At 55.9% G+C, this 21,125-nt stretch overlaps 1 protein-coding gene across 1 annotated transcript in view; it reads left to right on the forward strand.

Annotated features, from left to right (window-relative positions):
- MORN1 (MORN repeat containing 1) overlaps positions 1–21,125 on the forward strand; it is a 62,118-nt gene that overhangs the window by 23,395 nt on the left and 17,598 nt on the right. Inside the window, exons 9-10 of the mRNA XM_087446977.1 lie at positions 4,699–4,822; positions 5,321–5,493. Of these exons, the coding sequence (XP_087303103.1) occupies positions 4,699–4,822; positions 5,321–5,493 (297 nt within the window). The remainder of the gene's footprint in view (positions 1–4,698; positions 4,823–5,320; positions 5,494–21,125) is intronic.

The raw sequence follows: 21,125 nt of genomic DNA on the forward strand, positions 1-21,125 counted from the left end.
TTTTAACTCCTAATTCACTTTCTTGACTAGATATAGGGCTATTTAGGTTTCCTATTTCTTCTAGAGTGAGGTTGGTGTTTTGTGTCTTTCAAGCAATATTTGTTCATTTTTTCTAAGTCGTCAGATTTATTGGCATAAGCTTGTCATAATATACCATTGTTCTCCCTTTAATGCATTGATATCACCTCTCTTGATCCCAGTATGGATTACTGGTGACTTCTTTCTTTTTTCCTGACTAGTCTAGCTAGAGGTTATCAGTGTCACTGATAAACAACCAACTTTTGGCTTCGTTGATTTCTCTATTGTTGTCTGTTTTCTATTTCATTGATTCTTATCTTGATTTTATTATTTCCTTACTTCTTCTTACTTTGGGTTTAATTTGCTCTCCTTTTTGTAGTTATTAAGGTGAAAACTAAGGTTCTTTATTTCAGACCTTTCTTTTCTAGAACAGAAGTTTATTGCTATAAATTTCCCCCTTTGTAATGCTTTAGCTGCATCCCGCAAGTTTTGACATGTTGTGCTTTCATTTTCATTCAAATCAAAATACTTTCTGATTTCTCTTTTGATTTCTTTCTGGATCCATGAGTTATTTAGGAGAGTGTTATTTCATTTCCAAATATTTGGAGATTTTCCAGAGATCTTTCTGTTATTGATTTCTAACTTAACTGTTATTGATTTCTAACTCTTAATTTCTTAAGAGCGTGAATTATGCTCTTATTGGGTAGACTATTCTATAAATATCAATCAGGTGAGTTTTGTTGATGTTGTTTGAGTTTGCTATATCTTTGCTGATTTTCTGTCTGCTTGTCTATCAATTATTGACAGTGGTATATTGAAATCTCTGATTGTAATTGTGGATTTGTCTATTTCTGCTTTCATTTCTATCAATTTTTGCTTCGTTTATTTTTTATTTTATTTATTTATTTATTTATTTTTTGCTGAGGAAGATTCACCCTGAGCTAACATCTGTGCCGATCTTCCTCTATTTTTTATATGTGGGATGCTGCCACAGCACGGCTTGATGAGCGGTGTGTGGGTCCATGCCCGGGATCCAAACCTGCAAACCCTGGGCCGCTGATGCAGAGCACGCGAACTTAACCACTACGCCACTGGGCCAGCCCCGGACATCTACTTTCTGTGATATTAATATAGTCACTCAGTCTTCTTTTGACAGTGTCAGCATCTTTGGCCATCCTTTTACTGGTAACCTATTTGTGTCTTTATATTTAAAGTGTGCTTTTTGTAGGCAGCATATAGTTGGGTCTTGCTTTTTTCTCCAATCAAACTGTCTCTAGGTTTTGATTGAAGTGTTTACACCATTCACATTTAATATAATTATTGATAAAGCAGGTTCAATCTTACCGTTTACTATTTGTTTTCTAATTGCCCCAGTGGTTTATTTTTCCCTTTATACTCTGTTCCTATCTTTTTTGGATTAACTGAGTATTTTTTGTGATTCCATTTTATCTCCTCTGTTGATTATCAATTGTAACTCTTTGTTTTGTTATTTTACAGGTTGCTTTAAGGTTTACAATATACGTCTTTAACTTATCACAGTCTACCTTCAAGTGATACTGAACTACATGTATAAGAATCTTACAATAGTACATACTTCTTTTTCTACAAACCCAATCTTTATACTGTTGTTTTCAAACATTTTACATTCATATGTCTAATAAACTTCATAATACATTGTTATCATTTTTGTTTAAACAGTCATTTATCTTTTAAAGAATATTTAACAAACAGAAAAGGAAATCTCATCTATTTACTCATGTGGTTACCATTTCTTCTCCTCATTCCTTCCTGGACCTCCAGATTTCCATCTGGTACCATTTTCCTTCTGCCTGAAGGACTTAATCTTTAACATTTCTTGTCATACAGGTTTGCTGGTGATGAATTCTTTCAGCTTTCATATGTCTGGAAAGTCTTGATATTACTTTCTTTTTTTTTTTTTTTGTGAGGAAGATTGGCCCTGAGCTAACATCTGTTGCCAGTCTTCCTCTTTTTTTTTTTTTGATAAGGAAGATTAGCCCTGAGCTAACATCAATTGCCAATCCTCCTCTTTTTGCTGAGGAAGATTGGCCCTGAGCTAACATCTGTGCCCATCTTCCTCTATTTTATATGTGAGATGCCACCACAGCATGGCTTGATGAGAGATATGCAGGTCTGCGCCTGGGATCCAAACCTGCGAAACCCGGGCCCTTGAAGTGGAGCACACACACTTAACAGCTACGCCACAGGGCCGGCCCCTACTTTCATTTTTGATAGATATTGGTACCAGGTGTAGATTTCTGGTTCATCTTCCAGCGTTTCAAGGATTTCTCCATTCTCTTCTTGTCTGCATTGTTTCCAGTGAGAAATCTGCTGTCATCCTTGTCTTTGCGTCTCTACAGACATGTCCTTTTTCTCTGGCTGCTTTTAAGATTTTCTCTTTATCACTGATTCGAGCAATTGGATTTTGATGTGACATGGTGTAGTTTTCTTCGTGTTTTTTGTGCTTGGAGTCCATTGAGCTTCTTGGATCTATGGGTTTATAGTTTTCATCAAGTTTTCAGCCATTATTTCTTCAAATAATTTTTCTGTCACAGCCTCTCCCTCCCTCTTTTAGGGACCCCAATTACCCACATATTAGGCTGCTTGAAGTTACCTCACTGTTCATGGACTCTCTTTCTCTCCCTCCCTCCCTTCCCTCCTCCCTTCCTTCTTTTCCCTTATTCTTTTTTCTGTCATTGTTTCATTTTGGATAGTTTCTACAGCTATGTTTTCAAGTTCATGAATATTTTTTTCTTCAATGTCTCATCTGTCATTGACCATGTCCAGAGAACACATGGAATACAGTTGTAATAACTGTTTAAAGTTTCCTTTTCTGCTAATTCTTGTGTGTATGTGTGAGGAAGATCAGCCCTGAGCTAACATCCATGCTAATCCTCCTCTTTTTGCTGAGGAAGACCGGCCCTGAGCTAACATCTATTGCCAATCCTCCCCTTTTTTTTCCCTTTTTCTCCCCAAAGCCCCAGTAGATAGTTGTATGTCATAGCTGCACATCCTTCTAGTTGCTGTATGTGGGACGCAGCCTCAGCATGGCCGGAGAAGCAGTGCGTCCGTGCTCGCCTGGGATGTGAACCTGGGCCGCCAGCAGCGGAGTGGGTGCACTTAACCGCTAAGCCACGGGGCCAGCCCCACTGCTAATTCTAACATGTGTGTCAGTTCTGGGTCCCTTTCAGTTGACTGAGCTCTTCCTCGTTGTGGGCTGTGCTCTCCTGTGTTCTTTGTGAGCCTGGTCATCTTTGATTGGACGCCAGACACTGTGAGTTTCACCTTGTTGGGGCTGGATACTTCCGTGTTCCTGTGAGTGTTCTTGAGCTTTGCTCCAGGCACAGTTAAGTTATTGGGAGGCAATGCCTTCCTTTCAGGTCTTGCTTTTGTGATTGGTTAGGCCTAGAGGAGAGCTCAGTCTAAGACCGACTATTCCTCGTTACTGAAGCAAGCCCCGTCTGAGAGCTCTGCCCGTATGCGTGCCTTCTGGCTGGAACAGGCCCCCCAGCCCTGTCCCCTCCGCTCTCCGGGTGGTTCTTCCTTGCCCAGGACCCAGTGGAGCTGTGCTCCGCTGTCCACCCAGGGGCCCTCAGACCCTGCAGACGGCCGGGTCCCCCCTCCTCTCTGCCCCTCGTCTTTGGGACCCGAGGACTCCTGCTGTGTGCCTGCTATTCCCGACTTACAGCCGTGTCTCCTCACCCGAGGGAGGGGGTTTTCTGAGCTCTGCTCAGGTCTCCGCTCTGCACCCAATCCCGCACACTCAGGGCAGCGACCTGCAGTTACAGAGGCCACGTCTTTCGGGGGCCGCTGTCCTTGCCTGAGGTCTAGGATCTTGAAAGTCGTTGTCTCGTCATGTTTCATCTGCTTCTTTCGTTGCTGCGAGTAAAAGGGACATTGGTTCCAGTTTCTCCATCTTTACCAGAAACGGAGGCTGATAAACCGTGGTTGGTTTTTATGCTGCACTTGGCACCTTCTCTTTCCACGGCAAAGTACTTCCAGTATTTTCCCCGCCATGTCTCCTTGTCCAGATCTTAGCAACACAAGAGCCTGGGTGACAGGCCTTCACTGACACTGGTTGTTGTTGACTCTCCTTCTCCACTGGACCCTGAACCCCCAAGTCCATGTGACCAGGGGTGTAGGCGAGTAGGACAGACCCCATCCCCTGGGTCAAGGTGGGAGATAGGTAATAAGCGGCGACGTCCCCCCGGGTGACCAGGACCACGGGGAGGCAAGCCATCCCCCACACCCCTGAGTGGGCTGAGGCTGAGGTATGCAGCTGGTGAACCCGAGGGCTGGCCAGCAAGGAGAGGCCCTCCCAGAGGGTGTAGGGATGGGCCAGAGGTGCGGTGGGTGCCCTGAGGCCCAGACCTGGAGATGGTCGGGACTCACAGTGAGGGGGCAGAGATGTTGGGGAGGTCGTGGACGGTTTAGCCGAGGGCCAGGGGGGACAGAATGGGAAGGCAAGCATGATCTCAGATTGAATGTGGTCATGGCTTGGGGCCAGCACCCTGCTCCTGGGAGGCTCTGCTGAAATGCCCCTCACAAACACCCTCAGCCCTGAGTCCCTGCCCAGGGCAAGGCTAGGGAGGAGGAGAGAGACCCAGGTCCTGGGTGTCGTGCCGTTCCTTGGCACAGTCTGCTTCACTCTCCTTCCGGAAGGTGAGGATGGCCGGGTTTTAAAGATCTCAGCGGGCGTCAGATACGTGCAGCTCCCAGCCTACTCGGAGGTCAGCTTCTTCCAAGTGGACGAGGACAACCAGGAGATGCCCATCCAGACCCCGTTGTGAGTAAGGGTGACCCCAGGCGATGCCCCTGTGGGGCGGGGGGAGGGGGTCCTTCCTCGACTTTGAGGAGGAATGGCCCAGAACTGCTCCACCTGGAGCCCCTCCCCAAGCGCTTCCACACCCTCCAGACGCTGCGGGCACTGGGGACACAGCGGTGACCTCCAGACATGGCATGCTCAGTCTAGTGGAGGGGAAACAAAGGCACCGTCAGGCAATGAGGGCCGGACAGGAAGGGGAGCCCGGCAGAGTGACAGGGAGGGACTGAAGCTGGGGCCGCGGCCTGGTTTCAGGTGGTCCTAGAGCCTCCTCCTTCCTCCCTCCCCACTTCCTAGTCTCCGTTCCCCCCTCCCTCCTTCCTTTGCACCACCTCAGTCTCAGAGAGGCCACCTTGGCCCTTTCTCCTCTCTGGAATGGCCCCTGGGCCACTGTGTCCCCCCGTGGCCAGGTGTCACCCCAGCCTGGTGTGAGCAGAGCCCGCCCTGCCGTTCCCTTCACAGTGGGTTTGAGTGCATCGCCTATCCTTTGTCCAGCCCCAAGTCTGGGGCCCTGGAACCCAGAGCTGCCCTGGAAAGTGCCGGAGCCGACTCGCCGCTCCCCAAGGGAGACCTGGAGCCAGTGCTGGCATCAGACACCTTGCATGGCCAGGAGGACACCCCCGGCGGCCTGCTTGGTGAGTGGAGTTGGCCAACTGGTCATCGGTGGATGGCACAAACACTTAGGGGTGCATGGGGTGACAGCAGGTGCCCCAGAACCCAGGCCGGAAGAAAATGAAATTGACCCCTGAGAACCGGCACAGTGACCTGGGAGAGACGGGACATCCCAAGAGGACAGTGCCCAGGCCGGAACAGGCGTTGGCCGGAAAGCGAGCAGGACCCTCCTCCACAGGGCCAGTCACCATGGCGATGCGTTAGAAGGCAGGCTGGGGGCTGCCCTTCCTGAGCGTCCAGGCCGCTGGTGTGCAGGTCCTCACCGTGCCGACGTGGGGGAAGGGCAGTCACAGCGGGCGGCCGCGGTGGCTGTCCTGTGCTCTCCACATGCAGATCCTGTCGTTGCTGTAAATGCAAAGTGAAGTTGTTTTGTCCGTCTACCATGAGCTGGCCGGTGGGATGCAGCCCCCTGGCCTGATGGTCTCAGAGCTGTCTCTGGGTCCATCAGGCCAAGGCCTGGGCCTGGAGGGTGATAAACTCCCCGAGGCCTCTGCCACCATGAGGCCTGTGGTCAGCCTGGACAGGACACCCGATGGCTCCTGCCATGTAGGCCCCCGACCCAGGTGACCCCCCGGCTCTGTGGGGAGCCTGCGGCCTGACTGGTCACGTGTATTTGCCTGGTTTTCTGGCTGATTCTACTGCTGCCCGGAGCGCACAGTCAGGCAGCATCTCCATGTGCACTCAGTCCCCAATTCTTCATGGAGACGCAGCTCCTGGTGCCCAGGCAGAGCCCCCCCAGCCACAGGTCGGGCAGGGGAAAACCTGCTTCCGTAGAATGCTCAGCCTCCTTCACCACAGATTGTTCTGAAACTATTCCCAGAACTGGTGCTGGAGCTCAGGGGTTGAATCAGAGTTGAATCACCAGTTTGTTGTGCTCGGGGACATTGAATCCTCCCGTACAACTCATGTGGCAGACCCACCACTGGCATCTTAACAGGGGCAGACTTTGAGTTACCATCCCAGCCGGGCGTCGGCCATGGGGTCCCCCCGGCCCCTGTGCTGTCACTTCAGGAGACACAGCTGCACCCTGATCCTTCGGGACCACGACGAGGGGAGTGGGGTCGCTCAGTAAACGGGGCTCGGGGGTCCCCACTGGGCTAATTCACCCACACTTTAGCTTTGGGGCCTTCGCGCTCTCCTCAGCCCTTTGAGGAGGCCCCCGTCCCCCAGTTAGGAGTCCAGCCCTGGGCGCTGCCAGGTCAGGGGACAGACTTGCAGGTTTCCGTCACGGAGCAAAACGAGGCGGATGTGAACAGTCCAGACCGAGGCTGGACGAGGGGGCAGTGGAGGCTGGGTCCTTTCCTCCTCCTGGGGCTGCAAGCCTGAGGGGCCATGGGGCCCTGAGCGCCAGGCTGAGTGAAGCCCAGCTAGCTGGTCAGCCCGGCGGGTCCAAGGGAACCTGGGGGCCTGGCCCACGACCCCCGCGTCTGCGTTCACCTCAGTTTATAAAAGCAATTTTACGCCATGTCGGCGGAAGAGCTCTCATATTTCTGCATAAAAACACTTGCTGGGCGCCACGCCTTCACTTGGAGGGATTTCAGAACCAGTAACGAGGTCTCAGTCTCGATGGAAACCAGGCCCTGGAATGCGAGGCCCCACATCTGCTCCCGCTGTGTGGTGCCAGGGGCTCACACTTGCCAAGGTCACCAGCCTCACATGCCGCCCGCTGTGCAGGTGGGGGCCCACTGCTCGGGCGCGGGGCCAGGTGGGGGCCACTGCAACCTGAGAGGTTCCAGCTCTGCTGGGATGTAGAAAGTCACCTGTGGGGAGGCCGAGGGGACACGTCTTTGGTTTTGTGAGACCTGCGCGGGTCTGAGCCCTCAGCCTCCCAGGTTTGGTGCTGAGCCCCGCAGGCGTCTCAGCCGCCTGGTAAAGGCTCCCTGGCCAAATCGGAGGCCTAATCAGAGGGCCCTGGGTCCTCCGCCAGGTGCATCTGGGGACCAACCGTGAGAGGTGGGGCTGCTGCTTCTCCACCATTTTCTAGCTGGACCTCCCTGTGCCTCAGTTTCCTCTTCTGTAAAATGAGGGTATAACAGCGTCTGCCTCCAGGACTGCTGACCGAGTGCCTCTCTGCACCTCCGCCTGGCTCCTGTCCCCATCCCGGGGTCTGACCCCAGAAGCGCACACTGAGAAGGGAGGAGGAGCCCCCTGGGGGAGCGGGGTCAGGGAGGTGGGCTCCACTCTGCTTTCACTTCTCTTAAAACTGGTCATTTCGGGCCGGCCCCGTGGCTTAGCGGTTAAGTGTGCGTGCTCCGCTGCTGGCGGCCCAGGTTCGGATCCCAGGCGCGCACCAACACACTGCTTCTCCGGCCATGCTGAGGCCACGTCCCACATACAGCAACCAGAGGGATGTGCAGCTATGACATACAACTGTCTACTGGGGCTTTGGGGGGGGGGAGTAAATAAATAAAATTATTAAAAAAAAAAAAAACTGGTCATTTCCCTCGCGGAAACAGCTCACCCCTCGCCGCTCTGCAGGATCACTCCTGCTGAAAGTCTCCTCTCCACATGCGGCCTGCAGAGCGTCCATCGTCGTCATCCCCCACCCCACCACACTCGGCCCCTCGCCCCCACCCGAGCCCTTCCTACACGTGGTGTCGGAGGAGAGCCTGAGTCTGCTCCAGGTCAGGAACACGCTGGCCGTCCATCTGTCCTCCTGGTGCGTTCTGCAAAGATTAAATGAAGTCATTGCAAATTTCAGTTCTGCCGTGGGCAGGATAGCGGTCGGCCGCAAGTAAGAGAAAACCCTAGCATAATAATGGCTTAAGCAAGGAGTTGTTCTCTGGTGTCCAGGAGGCCTGGAGGTGTCCACCTTGTTGGTCCAGCGGGTGTCACCCCTCACTCAGTCAGCCAGGAAGGGGGCATGGCCCCATGGCTCTTCCTAGCTGCAGGGGGGCTGCAGAGCAAAACCGCAGAAACAGCCAGAGGGGGACACAGAGCCGCTGGGGTGGGAAGTGGGCATATGACTATATGGAGATAAATAGCTTTAACTTATAACTCTTCTTTGTTATCCTGAGAGAAAGCGGAAAGCGCGGCATTCTGAGGCAGCCCCCGCGTGTGCAGGGACGTGAACCAGGATCCTGTCCTCATCGGGGCGCCGTTTGTTCTCAGAACAGGAGACATCAGCCCGTCCCTCTCACGTCTCCCCAGCGCAGTCGCCTCCTCCCTGGTCCCGGCTCCAGCGTCCCTCCCTTTGCCAAGGACCCTCGAGCCTTTTCCAAGCCTGGGGTGAGTCTAGGGGTCGTGGGGCCTGTGCTGGTTCAGCCAAGAGTTACTGCCTCTGTGCTCACCTGGGTGACCAGGATGCAGGACGCGGAGGGCAGCACCTGCTGCGACCTCCCAAGGGGCACCTGTGCATGCATTTGGAAGTCTCAGGGAGCGTCCCGAGTGGCGCCAGGCCAGCAGCCAGGATCTCCCTCTTGGACAGGTCTGAAGCACAGGGCAGAGACTTCAGCCAGAGAGTTTCAGGTCTAAAGCTAATTCGATAACAAGGCCTGAAATAAATTCGGGCCAGAACATCTCCAAGGTGTCTGTCCCTATTGAAGCCACTTATGATGACCCCGAGCTGGATATCCAGGGCAGGAACTCCAGGTCCGGGTTCCCTTCTCCGCCCAGAGTCGCAGGCGCTGTTGAACGCCCACCGGTGACTGAACATGTGCTGGTGGCTCTTGCCGAGGCCTCGTCACAAGGACGCCCTCACGCTCACCAGGAGCAGCTCCCACTCTGGTTACTCGTCTCTCTCCAGCTGACTGAGACATGGTGCTGAGCTCACATACGTGCCTGCTAAGGTTGACTTCATCCTGGGCAGGCTGTGTGCTCGGGATGAAGTTTGGCTGCTTCTAACAACACAATAGTGTCTTCAGGTCCATCTTCTCACGTGAAAGTTCAGAGGCAGGGGTGATGGGGGCAGGATTCCCGCCTGATCATCACCAGGGACCCCAGCTCCTGTTTCCTATTCTACTACTCTGTCATCCTTCTCATGGACCTAGAGGGTTGCACAAGCACCAGCCATCATGCCTCTATTCCAGCTAGCAGGAAGGGGGAAGCATAGAAGAAAGGGGTCCTTGCCTTCTGAGAAGCTTCCTGGGGGTGCTGCACCCACTGCTGACTACACCTCGTTGGCCAGAACTCAGTTACTTGACCATACTAGCAACAATGAGACAAGAAAAGCAATTTGCCAGCTAAAACCAGGTTCTGTTACCAGAGAAGAGGGGAGAATGGATATTTCACATCAACCTGCCATCTTTCCAAATGGTCTGTACGCCCACATGACAAATCTCACTGTCATCCTACACTGCTGGGCCCTACTGGGTGCACAGCCAGACGGGGGACCTGGTGGGCAGGGTCTGGGCCTCCTGCCGCCTCCACAGGACCAGCCAAGGAGGCCAGAGGCCGGCGCCCTCCCTGTGCACCTCCCTCTACCCACGCACCTGCCTGATGAAGCGTGCCCTGTGGGACCCTGCCACGCCTGTGGCCTCACCCTCCAGCCCCACAGCAGGACCTAAGGCGATGATTGATGGGTTTGGTGAAACGGGCTGGAGGTGAAGATGCTGATTCTGTTAGAGTGGGGAGTGTGAAGATGGCTGCAGTCGGCCCCCAGGGTCTCGCAGCGTCAGGAGCTGATGAGCGCCCCCGGGAGCAGGCAGCCCACCAGACAGCGGGCTGGCCGGTGCTGAGTGCTGCGGGGTGAGGAGCCGACGCCCTGACCTGCCCTCCTTCCCTGTCACCGGGTTCACTTGTGGATGAGAAACAGTACCCTGGGGTGGCCACCCTGGTCATGGATGGTGACCCCTCGGGGCTCTGACCTCAGGGTCCTGAGCAGTGGCCCTGGCCGGCGGAAGCGGAGCCGGGAGCCCTGGCCATAGGGTCTGCTCCCTAGCCACCCTGGCATGGCACCCCCACCAGGTCCCAGCTGGACTCGGCATCGCAGGACACATGGCAGGTCTCACCTGCAGCCTTTGCTTCTGGAGGTAGTGCTAGGTGAGGTCTGGGTGGCCAGCACCGGGGGCACATGCGGGGACCCCCTGACGAGTAGGGACGTGCTGCTGGCGGCCTCCCCGCCTGCCGCTGCGACCACAGACTGGAAGTGATGTGGAGATCGAACAGAATGTTCTTGTGAACCTCTGGATTCCAGCCTTTGAGCAGTTAGGGGTCTCGGTTCTCAGCAGCCGGGAGGTGGGGCTGCCGGGGGGAGGAGGGAGGGAAGAGGCTCCTCGCCTGCTTAGAGAGAGGCGTCGCGGCGTGAGGCGGCCTCGAGTCAAGCAGAGCGGGCGTTGTCTCACATTTTAAAGCAATTATCCATGTTTCACGTGTTCTTGAGGCTCGCGGGCCGACAGCTGGGGTACATGGAACACGGTCCCCGGCAGGGGCAGCCACAGGGGGACCCGCTTGCCCCCAGCTGCAGGCACTCGACGCCTCCCCCGCACCCCTAGATTGCTGTGGACGGAAGGCAGCATGGCCGGATGTGTTTGCCTGGCCCCTTGAGTCCCTGTTTCAGAGCCCCGGGCACGTGGGACCACGCGCCTCTGTGCACAAAGGAGAGGGGCCCCGGAAGGCACCCCACCCCACTGAGTCAAGGCCACAGGGGTCTCCATCCTGCCCCATCGCCCACCCCTGTCCCCACCCCGCAGGGGCAAGCCATCCGGGGCTCACCCAGCATCTCCGGGCTGCCAGGTGGGCTGGACGGCTCCAGGCAGCCCAGCACCTGCCCTGGGCCCTCAGCCCTCGCCCCACGCCCGACCAGGACCAGGTTCTCGCTCAAAGACAGTGGATTGACCTCTCTCCTCTCTGATCTGATGGGCAGTTAAGAAAATAAATCCTCTAAAAACTTGGTTTCCAATTATACAAATAAGTAAAATGAGGAGAGAAAACCCTTCTCTTTCCAGAGGCCTACTGTCAGTGACACGTAATTGCAAAACTCAGTATTTTATTATTTTGTTGATAGGAAATATTTCAGTTGTTTAATTGTTTCTAACTTTCGAATAGACGATTTGCTTTTCGTTGAGAAGAAAAGACGACTTCATAGACATGGACAGTTGCCAGATATTCTAAACCCTATTCTGGTTAAATTACAGCACCCAGATTTTAGTCACAAAGCACATTGATTTTATATTCAGAAAGATTTTTATATTTAGTCTCTTAACCTTTTGTAATTCCCACCCACAGCTTTAAACATTAGAACCGTTTTATGTTAATTGTTGCCAGTGGGGGGTCTGCCGCAACACCCCCCCCCCACCCCCACCCCGGTAATTTAGGCGCATTGAATCCTAATGCAGGTGCTGATAATTTCTGGAGGGACCTTGTCAGGCTGGCTGAGCCAGAGTGCTTCAAACAATCCCCCATAAATTGGATTTGGGAACCTAAAAAAGCCGTAGCAGTGAGAGAGAACCTCAGATTGCCTTTTTTTTTTTTTAAACACACAAAATCCTCCCAGGAAATGTTTCCAATTGATCCAAGTGAATTCTCTTTTTCATGCGTTGAACAAATGGTTTTGAGTATTCATCAGATGGGATCTACAAAGAATCATCTGTAATTGTAGGATGATTCTAAAATCAAGGTGCCCTTTGCTGCTAATCCAATCTCGCCAATAAAAGTGACGGAATGTGTAGCAGAGAACTTCTGGAAATTTCATCGCCTCTAGGAGTGATAACACGTTTTAATATTAATTGTCTATGGTTAATTATGGCAGAGTAGCATGAAAGATCCGTATTTTTAAAGGAAAATTTGTGCTATAAATTTCCTGTCTAGGAACCGTACCGAATAGAGGGAATGTCCCAGAAAAGTAGAAAAAGCTATTGCGTTGTTTCCGGTGCCAACAGGGTGATGATAGTGGAAGTGAACTCAGATGTTCGGGGGCGTGTCCGCCTCAAGCCAAGCAGCAGTGGAGTGGGGGCAGCAGACCCCTCAGACCACCAGCAGACCACAGCACCTGGGTGGGCCCCTTCCACACCTCTCGGGAGCCGGCCGCTCTCCTGGACACTGGATGTCTGTCCCTGCAGCTGCCCCGCGATCTGGGAGCTCCAGGAAGAGGAGCAGCCCGCCAGTAGGGCTGTGGGGGGCCCGACTCCCTGGGGTCTGGTGGGAGCTCCCCCTGTCGTTCCCTCCTCCCTGCAGCTCCACGCCTGGTCTGGGGCCAGGAGAGAGCTGGGGAGCGCCAGCCGCTCTGTGTCCTGCAGCCACGTGGCGCAGCAGAGGCAGGAGCCCATGGAGTGCCCGCAGGACCCTGGATCTGCCTCAGACACCCCATGCCAGTCAGCCCCTAACAGCAGATCTTGGCTGGCCGTTTAGTAGAAACCACTGGGTGGAGAAGTTTTAGGATCCTGGAGAGAAAGAAGGGAGGCGGGCGGGCACCTGGGGTTCCATCTGGCTTTGCTGGGGGTAGATCTTCAGCGGAGCCGAGGTCTTGCAGGGGGCGAATCTGCCCCTGCGTGGATGTGCCTCTCAAAGGGTCTGTAGGACTGACAGGCGGGTGACCCAGGTGTGCCCCCTCGGCACAGTGCCTGCCTGGGGTTCTCCTCTCACCCCGGGTGTGGCCTCAGGGGCCCGTCCCCAGGGGGAGCCGGGGGAAGCTCCCCGACGTGGCTGAGAGGTGGCGGTCTGCAGATGGGTCCTCCCACGCTCACACCAGCGGGGAGGACACCCTGCTCAGGGCAGGGCCGGGGTGGGCTCTCTCCCCAGTGACCCTGTGACTGTCTGCTGGACAGGCCCCAGGCCACGTGGAACCAGCAGACCAGCCAGGGACGCCGACTTCGTCTGTGTCCCGGTCTCCCTCACGTTCAGGTTCTGACGCTGGGGCCCAGAAGTGAACTTGGCCCGTGGCCGCTGGCTGTTCCCGCACCAGACAAAGCAGCTCTTGCCCAGCCAGCTGCCCCTGCATGACCCTGTGCCCAGGGCCCCTGTGTCAGCCCTTCTGCCGCCCACCTGGACACTGCCACGGGGGCTCCCTGGTCTTCTGTGGTCAGAGCCCCGCTTGCCCGAAGCCTCGACCCAGGGGCCCTTCCACGTACAGTCTGCTCCTGTGTCACCCCCAAGTCACAGAACCAGTGGCCTTCCTCTGTCAGCCATGATGCTGCCCGCGGGTCTCTGTCCACTGAGGAGCAGACTGAGGGCTCGGTTAGGCCCTGCATCGGCTGACACGCTGCCGCTGGTCGGCACGTCCACGGCCCTGCTGGCGCGGCCACAGGGGTCTCATGGTACAGGGCGTGGCCCCTGTAATTCAGGAACCACTCCGGGCAGGGAGACTCTTGAGGAGGGCAGGAAGCAAGGCAGGTGCTCTGTGTCCTGACCTGGGCAGGATCCCTCTGCAAGGGGCCAGGACCCGGTCACCACCAGGAAGCACATGGCTGAGTCTGCTGGCAGCCTCATCCGAAGGTGCCGGGTAGGGGTCTGCTTAGGGGTTGCTGCTGTCCTGGTGGGCGGTGGTGCAGGCCTGGCCCAGGCCCCCATGGAAGGGGGCAGAGTCCAGATGGGGTGATGCGGAGGTGGGGGCTGGGCTAGCAGGGCACCTCGAGGCACAGGGCACCCTGACGAGGAGATGCCCAGGGCTAGCTGGACACACAGGTCTGGGGCTCAGCTGAGGGGTCGCCCCGACTGAGGGGCCGCGCCTGCGCATCAGGGAACGTGGGCGTGCACGTGTGTGTGGCTGTGTTTACGGTGTGTGAGCACACAGGCCAGGTGAGTCTGCGCACGTGGGTGAGTGTGCATGCACGTATGCTTGTGTGTATAAATGTGCAAGTGACCTGCATTCGTGCACGTGTGTTTACATGTGCCTGCACTGGAGTGGGGGGCTGTGTGCACCCGTGTGAATGTGTGCACGGGTGTGGTGGAGTCTGTATGTGAGAATGTGTGAGTGGTGTGCACACTCGCCAACAGGTGTGAAAGTGGGAGTGTCCGGGTAAGTGTGTGCAAGCCACGCTGCCTCCTCAGATGCCGCTCCAGGACCAGAGCAACGCCCGTGCAGTGGGGAGACATCCAGGTGGGTCAGGCCGCGGGAGCCCCTGCAGGTCCTTTCTCGAAGCCTCGGGAATCATCTTTTCTTTTTAAAGGCAGTTTGCTGGCTCGGTTCTCTCCTTTCTCCCAGGCTTGGGGGGCAGCCCTGTCCTGAGCCGAGGAAAAGAGGCCGGAGGCAGAGACAGCATGACTTGGGGGGCCAGCCTTCCCCTTGGCCATTCTGCAGTGTGCCAGCCACAAGCTTCTTGGCCTGATGGTCTCCAAGCAGCCAGCCTGTGCAAATTCCTCCTGGAGACAGCAACAAATACACCCCTTCTGATCTTTCCCGGAAGAACAGAGGGCAATGAGTTCTTTTTTGCTGAGACGCACAAACCCCAACCTGAGGCTAACCCCACCAACCTGGAAGATGCTGCTCCACCGGGAGACCTCCCTCTCCGATGGGCCCCAGCGGAGAGCCCCACGCCACCGTCCAGGCCTCTTCCACCTCCTGACGACCCACACCATCGGGCTGGGTGACCTCTCCCTGCAGTGGCCCTCAGGTTGGAAAGCTGCTCCCAGCTGCTCCACCTCAGGCCACTTCATGGCCCCTGAGGCCTCTGTGCAGGGCCGTCCGAGAGACCCCAGGCCAGCCGTGGACAGAGCAGCTCTCGCCCAGTCGTTCCCGGATGGACGTCGTCAATGTGGCAGCAGGGCTGAAGCACTAGGAACGGCAACTTCCGAGTAAGTGACAGGACACATCACCTGCGAAGAGAGCCCTCGGACACAGCCTCCCATCCGGTATTTGCACGCAAGCAGAGCCCATGTCCTCCGGCCGCCCCTGGGGCCTGGTCACCTGCTCCTCCCACTCCTCCTCCACCCAGGATGAGGCTGCTGCTCTTTACCTGAGCCGCCTCCACAAGACAAGACAAAGTGAAAATTTGGGGACACCAGGGTCCGTCTGGCTGCTTTCCAGTCTCTGGCCAAGGGGACAGACCAGGAATCGTGGGTTAGTAGGCACCTCAGGGAGCCCCCGTGTGGGTGGCTGGCTGCCCATCTCACCCTTCCAGGTGGTGCCCCCAGCAGAGCCCTCTCCGGGCTAGCAGGACCGGCCCAGGAGCACGGTGTTGGCCCAGCCTTGCTCTGCCGAGCCGTGTACAAACAGCTTGGCTGGGGGAGACTTCTGGAGGCGAGGAGTGGGCGGGGGCGTCAAAAACAGATTCAGAAAGAACTCCAAATTAGTCCCCCAATCTTGGAGGTTTGCCAGAAACACGCCCCCTTTGCGATTCCGGCACATCAGAGCACCAGAAGGCAAGACTGCAAACAGCAGCGTGCCCTCAAGGTGGGGAAGCATCAGGGCGACGCTGCTGGAGGGGGTGCTTCAGCTGAGCTTGGCTATGCACAGAATGTACAGCTCCTCTGAGAGAACATGTCTAGGAGCAGGAGGGCTCCATGGCTCACGTTCCAGGAGCACACGGTGCTCCTTTTCTGAGCACTCGGAAGGGACATGGGCTGATGGGGACAATGGCTTTGTGTCACATCCATTTTCTATGCTTCAGGGAAGGAAGGGAGACGCCAGCATTGGGCTTCTCCTTGGTAAATGATGCTGTGGCCCCAGAGGCCGGATCTGCTGAGTTTGGCCCAAGGTGGCTGCGAGGCCTAGGCACTGGCAGGGTGCTCAGTGTCGGTGGCCGCAGAACCTCGCTCTGCCTGGGGTCCCTGACCCACAACTGCCCACCACAGGGACTGGACCTTCCACATGTCTGCCGTGCCTACCTCTCCCAGTCACGCCAGGCCACGCGTTCCCTCATGGCCCTGTTCTCACACAGACACAGCTTTGGAAATTCTCGAATTTGTAAATCTCTTGATAAAAAAATAAACCAAGCCTCACGCCGGAGTGAGGCAGAGGGCCTGCGGTTACAGATGTGGTGGTATGTTTCCCCTCACGGTGAATTTGGTTTCTGGGGCTGATTTGCAGGCCGGTGTCTCCACCGGGTGCAGACAGCGTGGAGAAATGGGGCGAGGTGGCGGAGGAGTGCCCTCGTAGGGGCTCCTGAGAAGCACACGGGTCCAGCCCCAGGCTGTCTTCAAAGATGAGATCTGGTGCATCCATTTGCACCTCAGTAACACAAAGAAGTGTCCAGGCCAGAAAACAGGTGTCCCCATAGCCAGGAGAGCCCTGGGCACCTGCAGAGCAGCCTGGTACCTAGACCAGAGCTGGCTGCCCTCAGTTTTCTCATCTATGAATAGGTTCAGGTGAGGGGTAAGTAGGTGTAAACCACATGGGGAGAGCTTAGCAAAGGATCTGCCCCCTGGAAAGTTCTGAGTGACGTGCTGTGGAGGCGGGAACAGTCATGGTGGTGACATCAGTGATGGTGGTGATTATGGTGGTGGTGATGATAGTGATGGTGGTGATGGTGGTGGTGATGGTGGTGGTGATGATGATGATGGTGATGGTGATGACGGTGGTGATGGTGATGGTGGTGATGGTGGTGGTGACGGTGATGATGGTGGTGATGGTAATATTGATGGTGGTGGTGGTGGTGATGGTGATGGTGGTGATGGTGATGATGATGGTGATGGTGGTGATGATGGTGGTGGTGGTGATGGTGGTGGTGATGATGGTGGTGATGGCGGTGGTGATGATGGTGGTGATGGTGATGATGGTGATGGTGATGGTGGTGATGGTGATGGTGATGGTGGTGGTGATGATGGTGATGGTGATGATGGTGGTGATGGTGGTGAAGATGGTGGTGATGGTGGTGATAGTGATGGTGATGGTGGTGATGATGACCATGGACTCTGGATAGAGGAAGGCAGGCCCCACTATGTGTGGCCTGGTGGGGAGGGAACCAGGGTACAGGTGCCCCCACATTCTCTCCTGCCTGCACCCGGCCAGCTGATAGCAGACCCTCCAGGGCAGCCCCTAGGCCATAGTTGCACCAGCCAGGCAGTGAGATGCATGTGGCCACTGGACAAACAGAGGGAGGCGTGGGCACGCAGCCCAGAGGGAGCCCTCACCCGGAGGCCTGGGCAGCTCTCAAAGGAACCACAAGGTGCCTGCCTGGTCTTGCACAGCCCTCAGGCTGTCTTCTCTCCCTCTGGGCCATGGAGACCCATGGCCCCGTGTGTCCTTCCCGGGTGTCCTCCCCACGTAGACCGCTCTGCCTGGCTGACTTCCCAGGTGCTTGTGTGGCCCGTGTCTTTCTAACGAACTCATTCCTTGGCTCATTATCTGCCCTAAAGACTAACGCGGTGTGTCTGGTCACCTCCAGATGAGACGGCTCTCGTCCCCTTAGGGCCAATAACGTTTTATTTTTTTGATTCATGTAAATGAAGAAAACATTTCGGGCTGTAGCTGGCTCTCTGCCAGGCAAGATCCTGGGCCCACGGCGGCCATTTGCCAGTAATGGCCCAGCCCCTGCGAGCCTTGTTTATTCCGGCGGTTTCTCCGCCTCCTGCCTGGATGTCCTACACAGGTGATTAGGGAGTCTAATTGAGTCTGCTGTAAAAAGATAATTAATTGACATTTCCCTCCCAGAGAGGTCAAGCTGCCCGATCTCCCTGGCCGGCTCATCCTCCAGTTCCTCGTCACCCCTCCCTGGAGGCAGCATGGTGACCTTTATCTTGCTGATAAAGCCATAATGGTTGTAATTAAAATCGACAGAAAGGCTTCAGAAGTAACTCCCCAGAGCTGGAGTCAGGCGTCTGCCTGCAGGGGGCCCTGCCTGGTGGGTCGGCCTGGCTGGGGCGTGTCCCCCAGGACACACCGCAGCAGCTCCAAGGGTCCCTGGAGGCGAAGACGGGACCCTCAGCCAAGAACACTGTCCCCTCCAGAGCCCGAGGGAAGACAGGACACTTTTTTCCCTTGGGGCCCACGGAGCCCAGACTTGGAATACCTGCTGCGTTCACCAGGGAATTTGATGACTTTGAAGTAGCTCCATCAGGGTTGAGTGGAGACTGCGCTCAGGAGAACACTGGCCTGCTGCTAAGCCCACGAGTGAGAAGGAGCGGGATTCGCATGGCCGACGCTGTGTGCCTGGTGGTGTCTCTGCCACTTTGTCTTTTATCAGAAGTCGGGTCTTTCTTCCTTTGGGTGACCTACCAGCAGACTTTTAGCCTTTTTGGTGGTTTGGCCTAATGGGACCGTGTTTGCCAACAGGGTGGGCAGGGTGAGGAAGGGGCTATGGCGTGGGCATGCTCGGCGACCCCGCGGCAGCAAGACCGGTGGCAGCAGGGGCAGGGTGGCCTGGACATCGCACCTGCAGCAGCGTCCCGAGGTCAGGACGTGAGCAGAGGCCAGAAGGCTCAGCGTGGCGGCAGTCGTGAGCGAGGAGACGTGGGCCTTGAGGGCGTGGGCGATCCTGGAGGCCCTGCGGCCAGAAGCCTGGACTTGTGCTCAGGATGCAGGAGAAAGTCAAGGTAGTTTGGAGCAGGTGGGGACAGCGCCTGATTGTGAATCTGTGTGCTGGGGTGTCAGGGGTGTATGGAGGGCCAGAGTGGGGGCCGAGAGGCCAGGCAGTGGGCTGGACTCCAAGATGGTGGCCGTGGAGAGACCAGGATTGGGGGCATCAGCGAAGGGTGGGGCAGAATCGAGGATGTCACCCTCGCTCCTGGCCCAGCCACCAGGTCAAGGGTGGGGCCTCTCACCCAGAGTGGGAGACTGAGCTGCAGGAGGGATGAGAATTGGGTCTGGGGACCCAGAGCTCCATGTCCGAGAGACAGCACGTGGAGGTGTCTGCAGGGAGCTGGAGCCGGGCGTCTGGCCCGCAGAGGAGGCAGGAGTTGGGGGCTCATCTGATGAAACGGTGCTCACCTCCATGGGGAGCGAGGGGGAGTGGACAAAGGAGAGAAGAGGCCACCTGCACCGGGGACGGCCGGCAAAGGGGCCGGGGAGGGAGACAAACGGAGGCAGGGGGGAGAGATCAGCTGTGGCTACAGAGCATGTGGGGCCCGGGCAAGGCCGTGCTGATGTCAGGGGTAGGGGCCACTGGGCCGCAGTCGTGGGAAACCTGGATCTCAACAAACGGAGAAGACTTGCGCTGACCGACCTCCTGCTACCGGGCAGACGGTGCTCTGACCAGATGCAGCTTTGAATGATTTTAAACTCCTGAGCAAACCAGAGAGCCCTGTCACAGCTCAGTGGGAGGACAGAACCTGCAGGCCTCTCCTGACTTCTCATGAGCTCCTCATCTCCGTTAGGGAAGTACAAGCTCCCTACAAGGCTTCCAGGTGCTTCTGAAGTGCCACTGCAGCCACCATGCTGTCTCCCCAAGCTGTATCCGGTCTGGTCTTGGCACCACCCACCCCACGGATGCTCCACACCACAGTCCACGCACAGGCCACCTTAGGGTGGGGTGGCTGGGGACAGTGGGCTTGGCCTGTCTGGACATCAAACATGTAGAGTGAATAGAAGCTGAGTGACTGATTGGATGGACCAGGCCGGAAGCCATGGTCCAGCTGAGACTAAGGAGGCGAAAGAGGTGGCAGGGAGGGTGTCCAAGAAGAGAGGTCGGTGTGCGTGGCTTGAGTTCAGCCAGCCTGGATTGTGCTCTGGTGGCAGTGAGGGGGGCCAGCCTGGCTTCCCGTGAAGGCCACTGTTGCAATCACATGGAGGATGGATCAAGGGGGAGGTAGGACCCAGGAGTCCTGCTGAGGGCAGTGCCAGCGTCAGGTGGGAAGTACCAGGCCGGCAAGGGTGTGGCAGGCGAGGGAGAGCATCAGTGGATTCAGATACGAGTGTATTTTGAGGCAGAATTGATGTCACTGCTGCTGCTGCTGCAGAAATGCTGGGGGTAAAAGAAGGGAGGGGTCGACTGGAGGCTGCCCCCCACTTCTGGCTCAGGCGCTCGTAGCTGGGGTGCCAATCACCAGGAAAGGTGGTGGGAAGATTTGGGGGTTCCATCTGAGAAGTATGTGAGACCAACAAGTGGAGAGGGCAGGAGGGCAGTCAGATGTGTGAGCCCAGTGTGGTCAGCGTGCTGCGGTCATGTTTGTGGAGAACGGGTGCTCGTCTACAGTAAAGGCGCCCCTCGGTCTCTGTGTCCAGGTGGTCCCACTTCCAAAGGCAGCACCTGTCGCCCGCTATTCCTCCCATCCCCCTCACAGCAGAACTCCCCTCTTTGTAGGGCTGTCCCACGGGGTCAGACAAGCCTCCCTACTCCCAGTCCAGGCCAGGGACATGGCGTGGACACCTGAGTTCAAGTGGCCTGAATCTAGAAGATTCCCTCCCAGGACTGCAGGCTTAGCTTCCTTTTTGTTTTAAGCCAATTCGTATTGGGTTTCTTTCACTTGCAACAAAAAGCGTCTTAGAGCCTCCTTCTCTTTTGCCCTTGGACAATGAATGGCACAGAGGGAAGCCTCTGCCTGCGTGCTCAAGTGTCACACCTTGTCAGCTGAAAGACGGAGGCTTTACTGAGCAATCATCTGTTTCTCCATGTTGTCTCCCTGCCGAGTCAACTGGTTGATTTCAGTGACATCGGTGCTACCCAGATAGAGCATGGTGGTTGACGTGTCAATATGACATGTGACGTGACAAGTGGCAATAATGACAGAACCTCTGCTCCGAGGGAGGCCTGAGATTTCCTTGAGAATCCGCCTGCAAGTGCTTGGTGCCAAGTTGGTGCCTCAGCTACTGTGATTGTTGAGAGAACAGAGCTCTTCACACAGC

Source organism: Ceratotherium simum, chromosome 22 (genome assembly GCF_057802395.1).
Source record: "Ceratotherium simum simum isolate JZ-2026a chromosome 22, ASM5780239v1, whole genome shotgun sequence".
Classification (NCBI taxonomy): domain Eukaryota; kingdom Metazoa; phylum Chordata; class Mammalia; order Perissodactyla; family Rhinocerotidae; genus Ceratotherium; species Ceratotherium simum.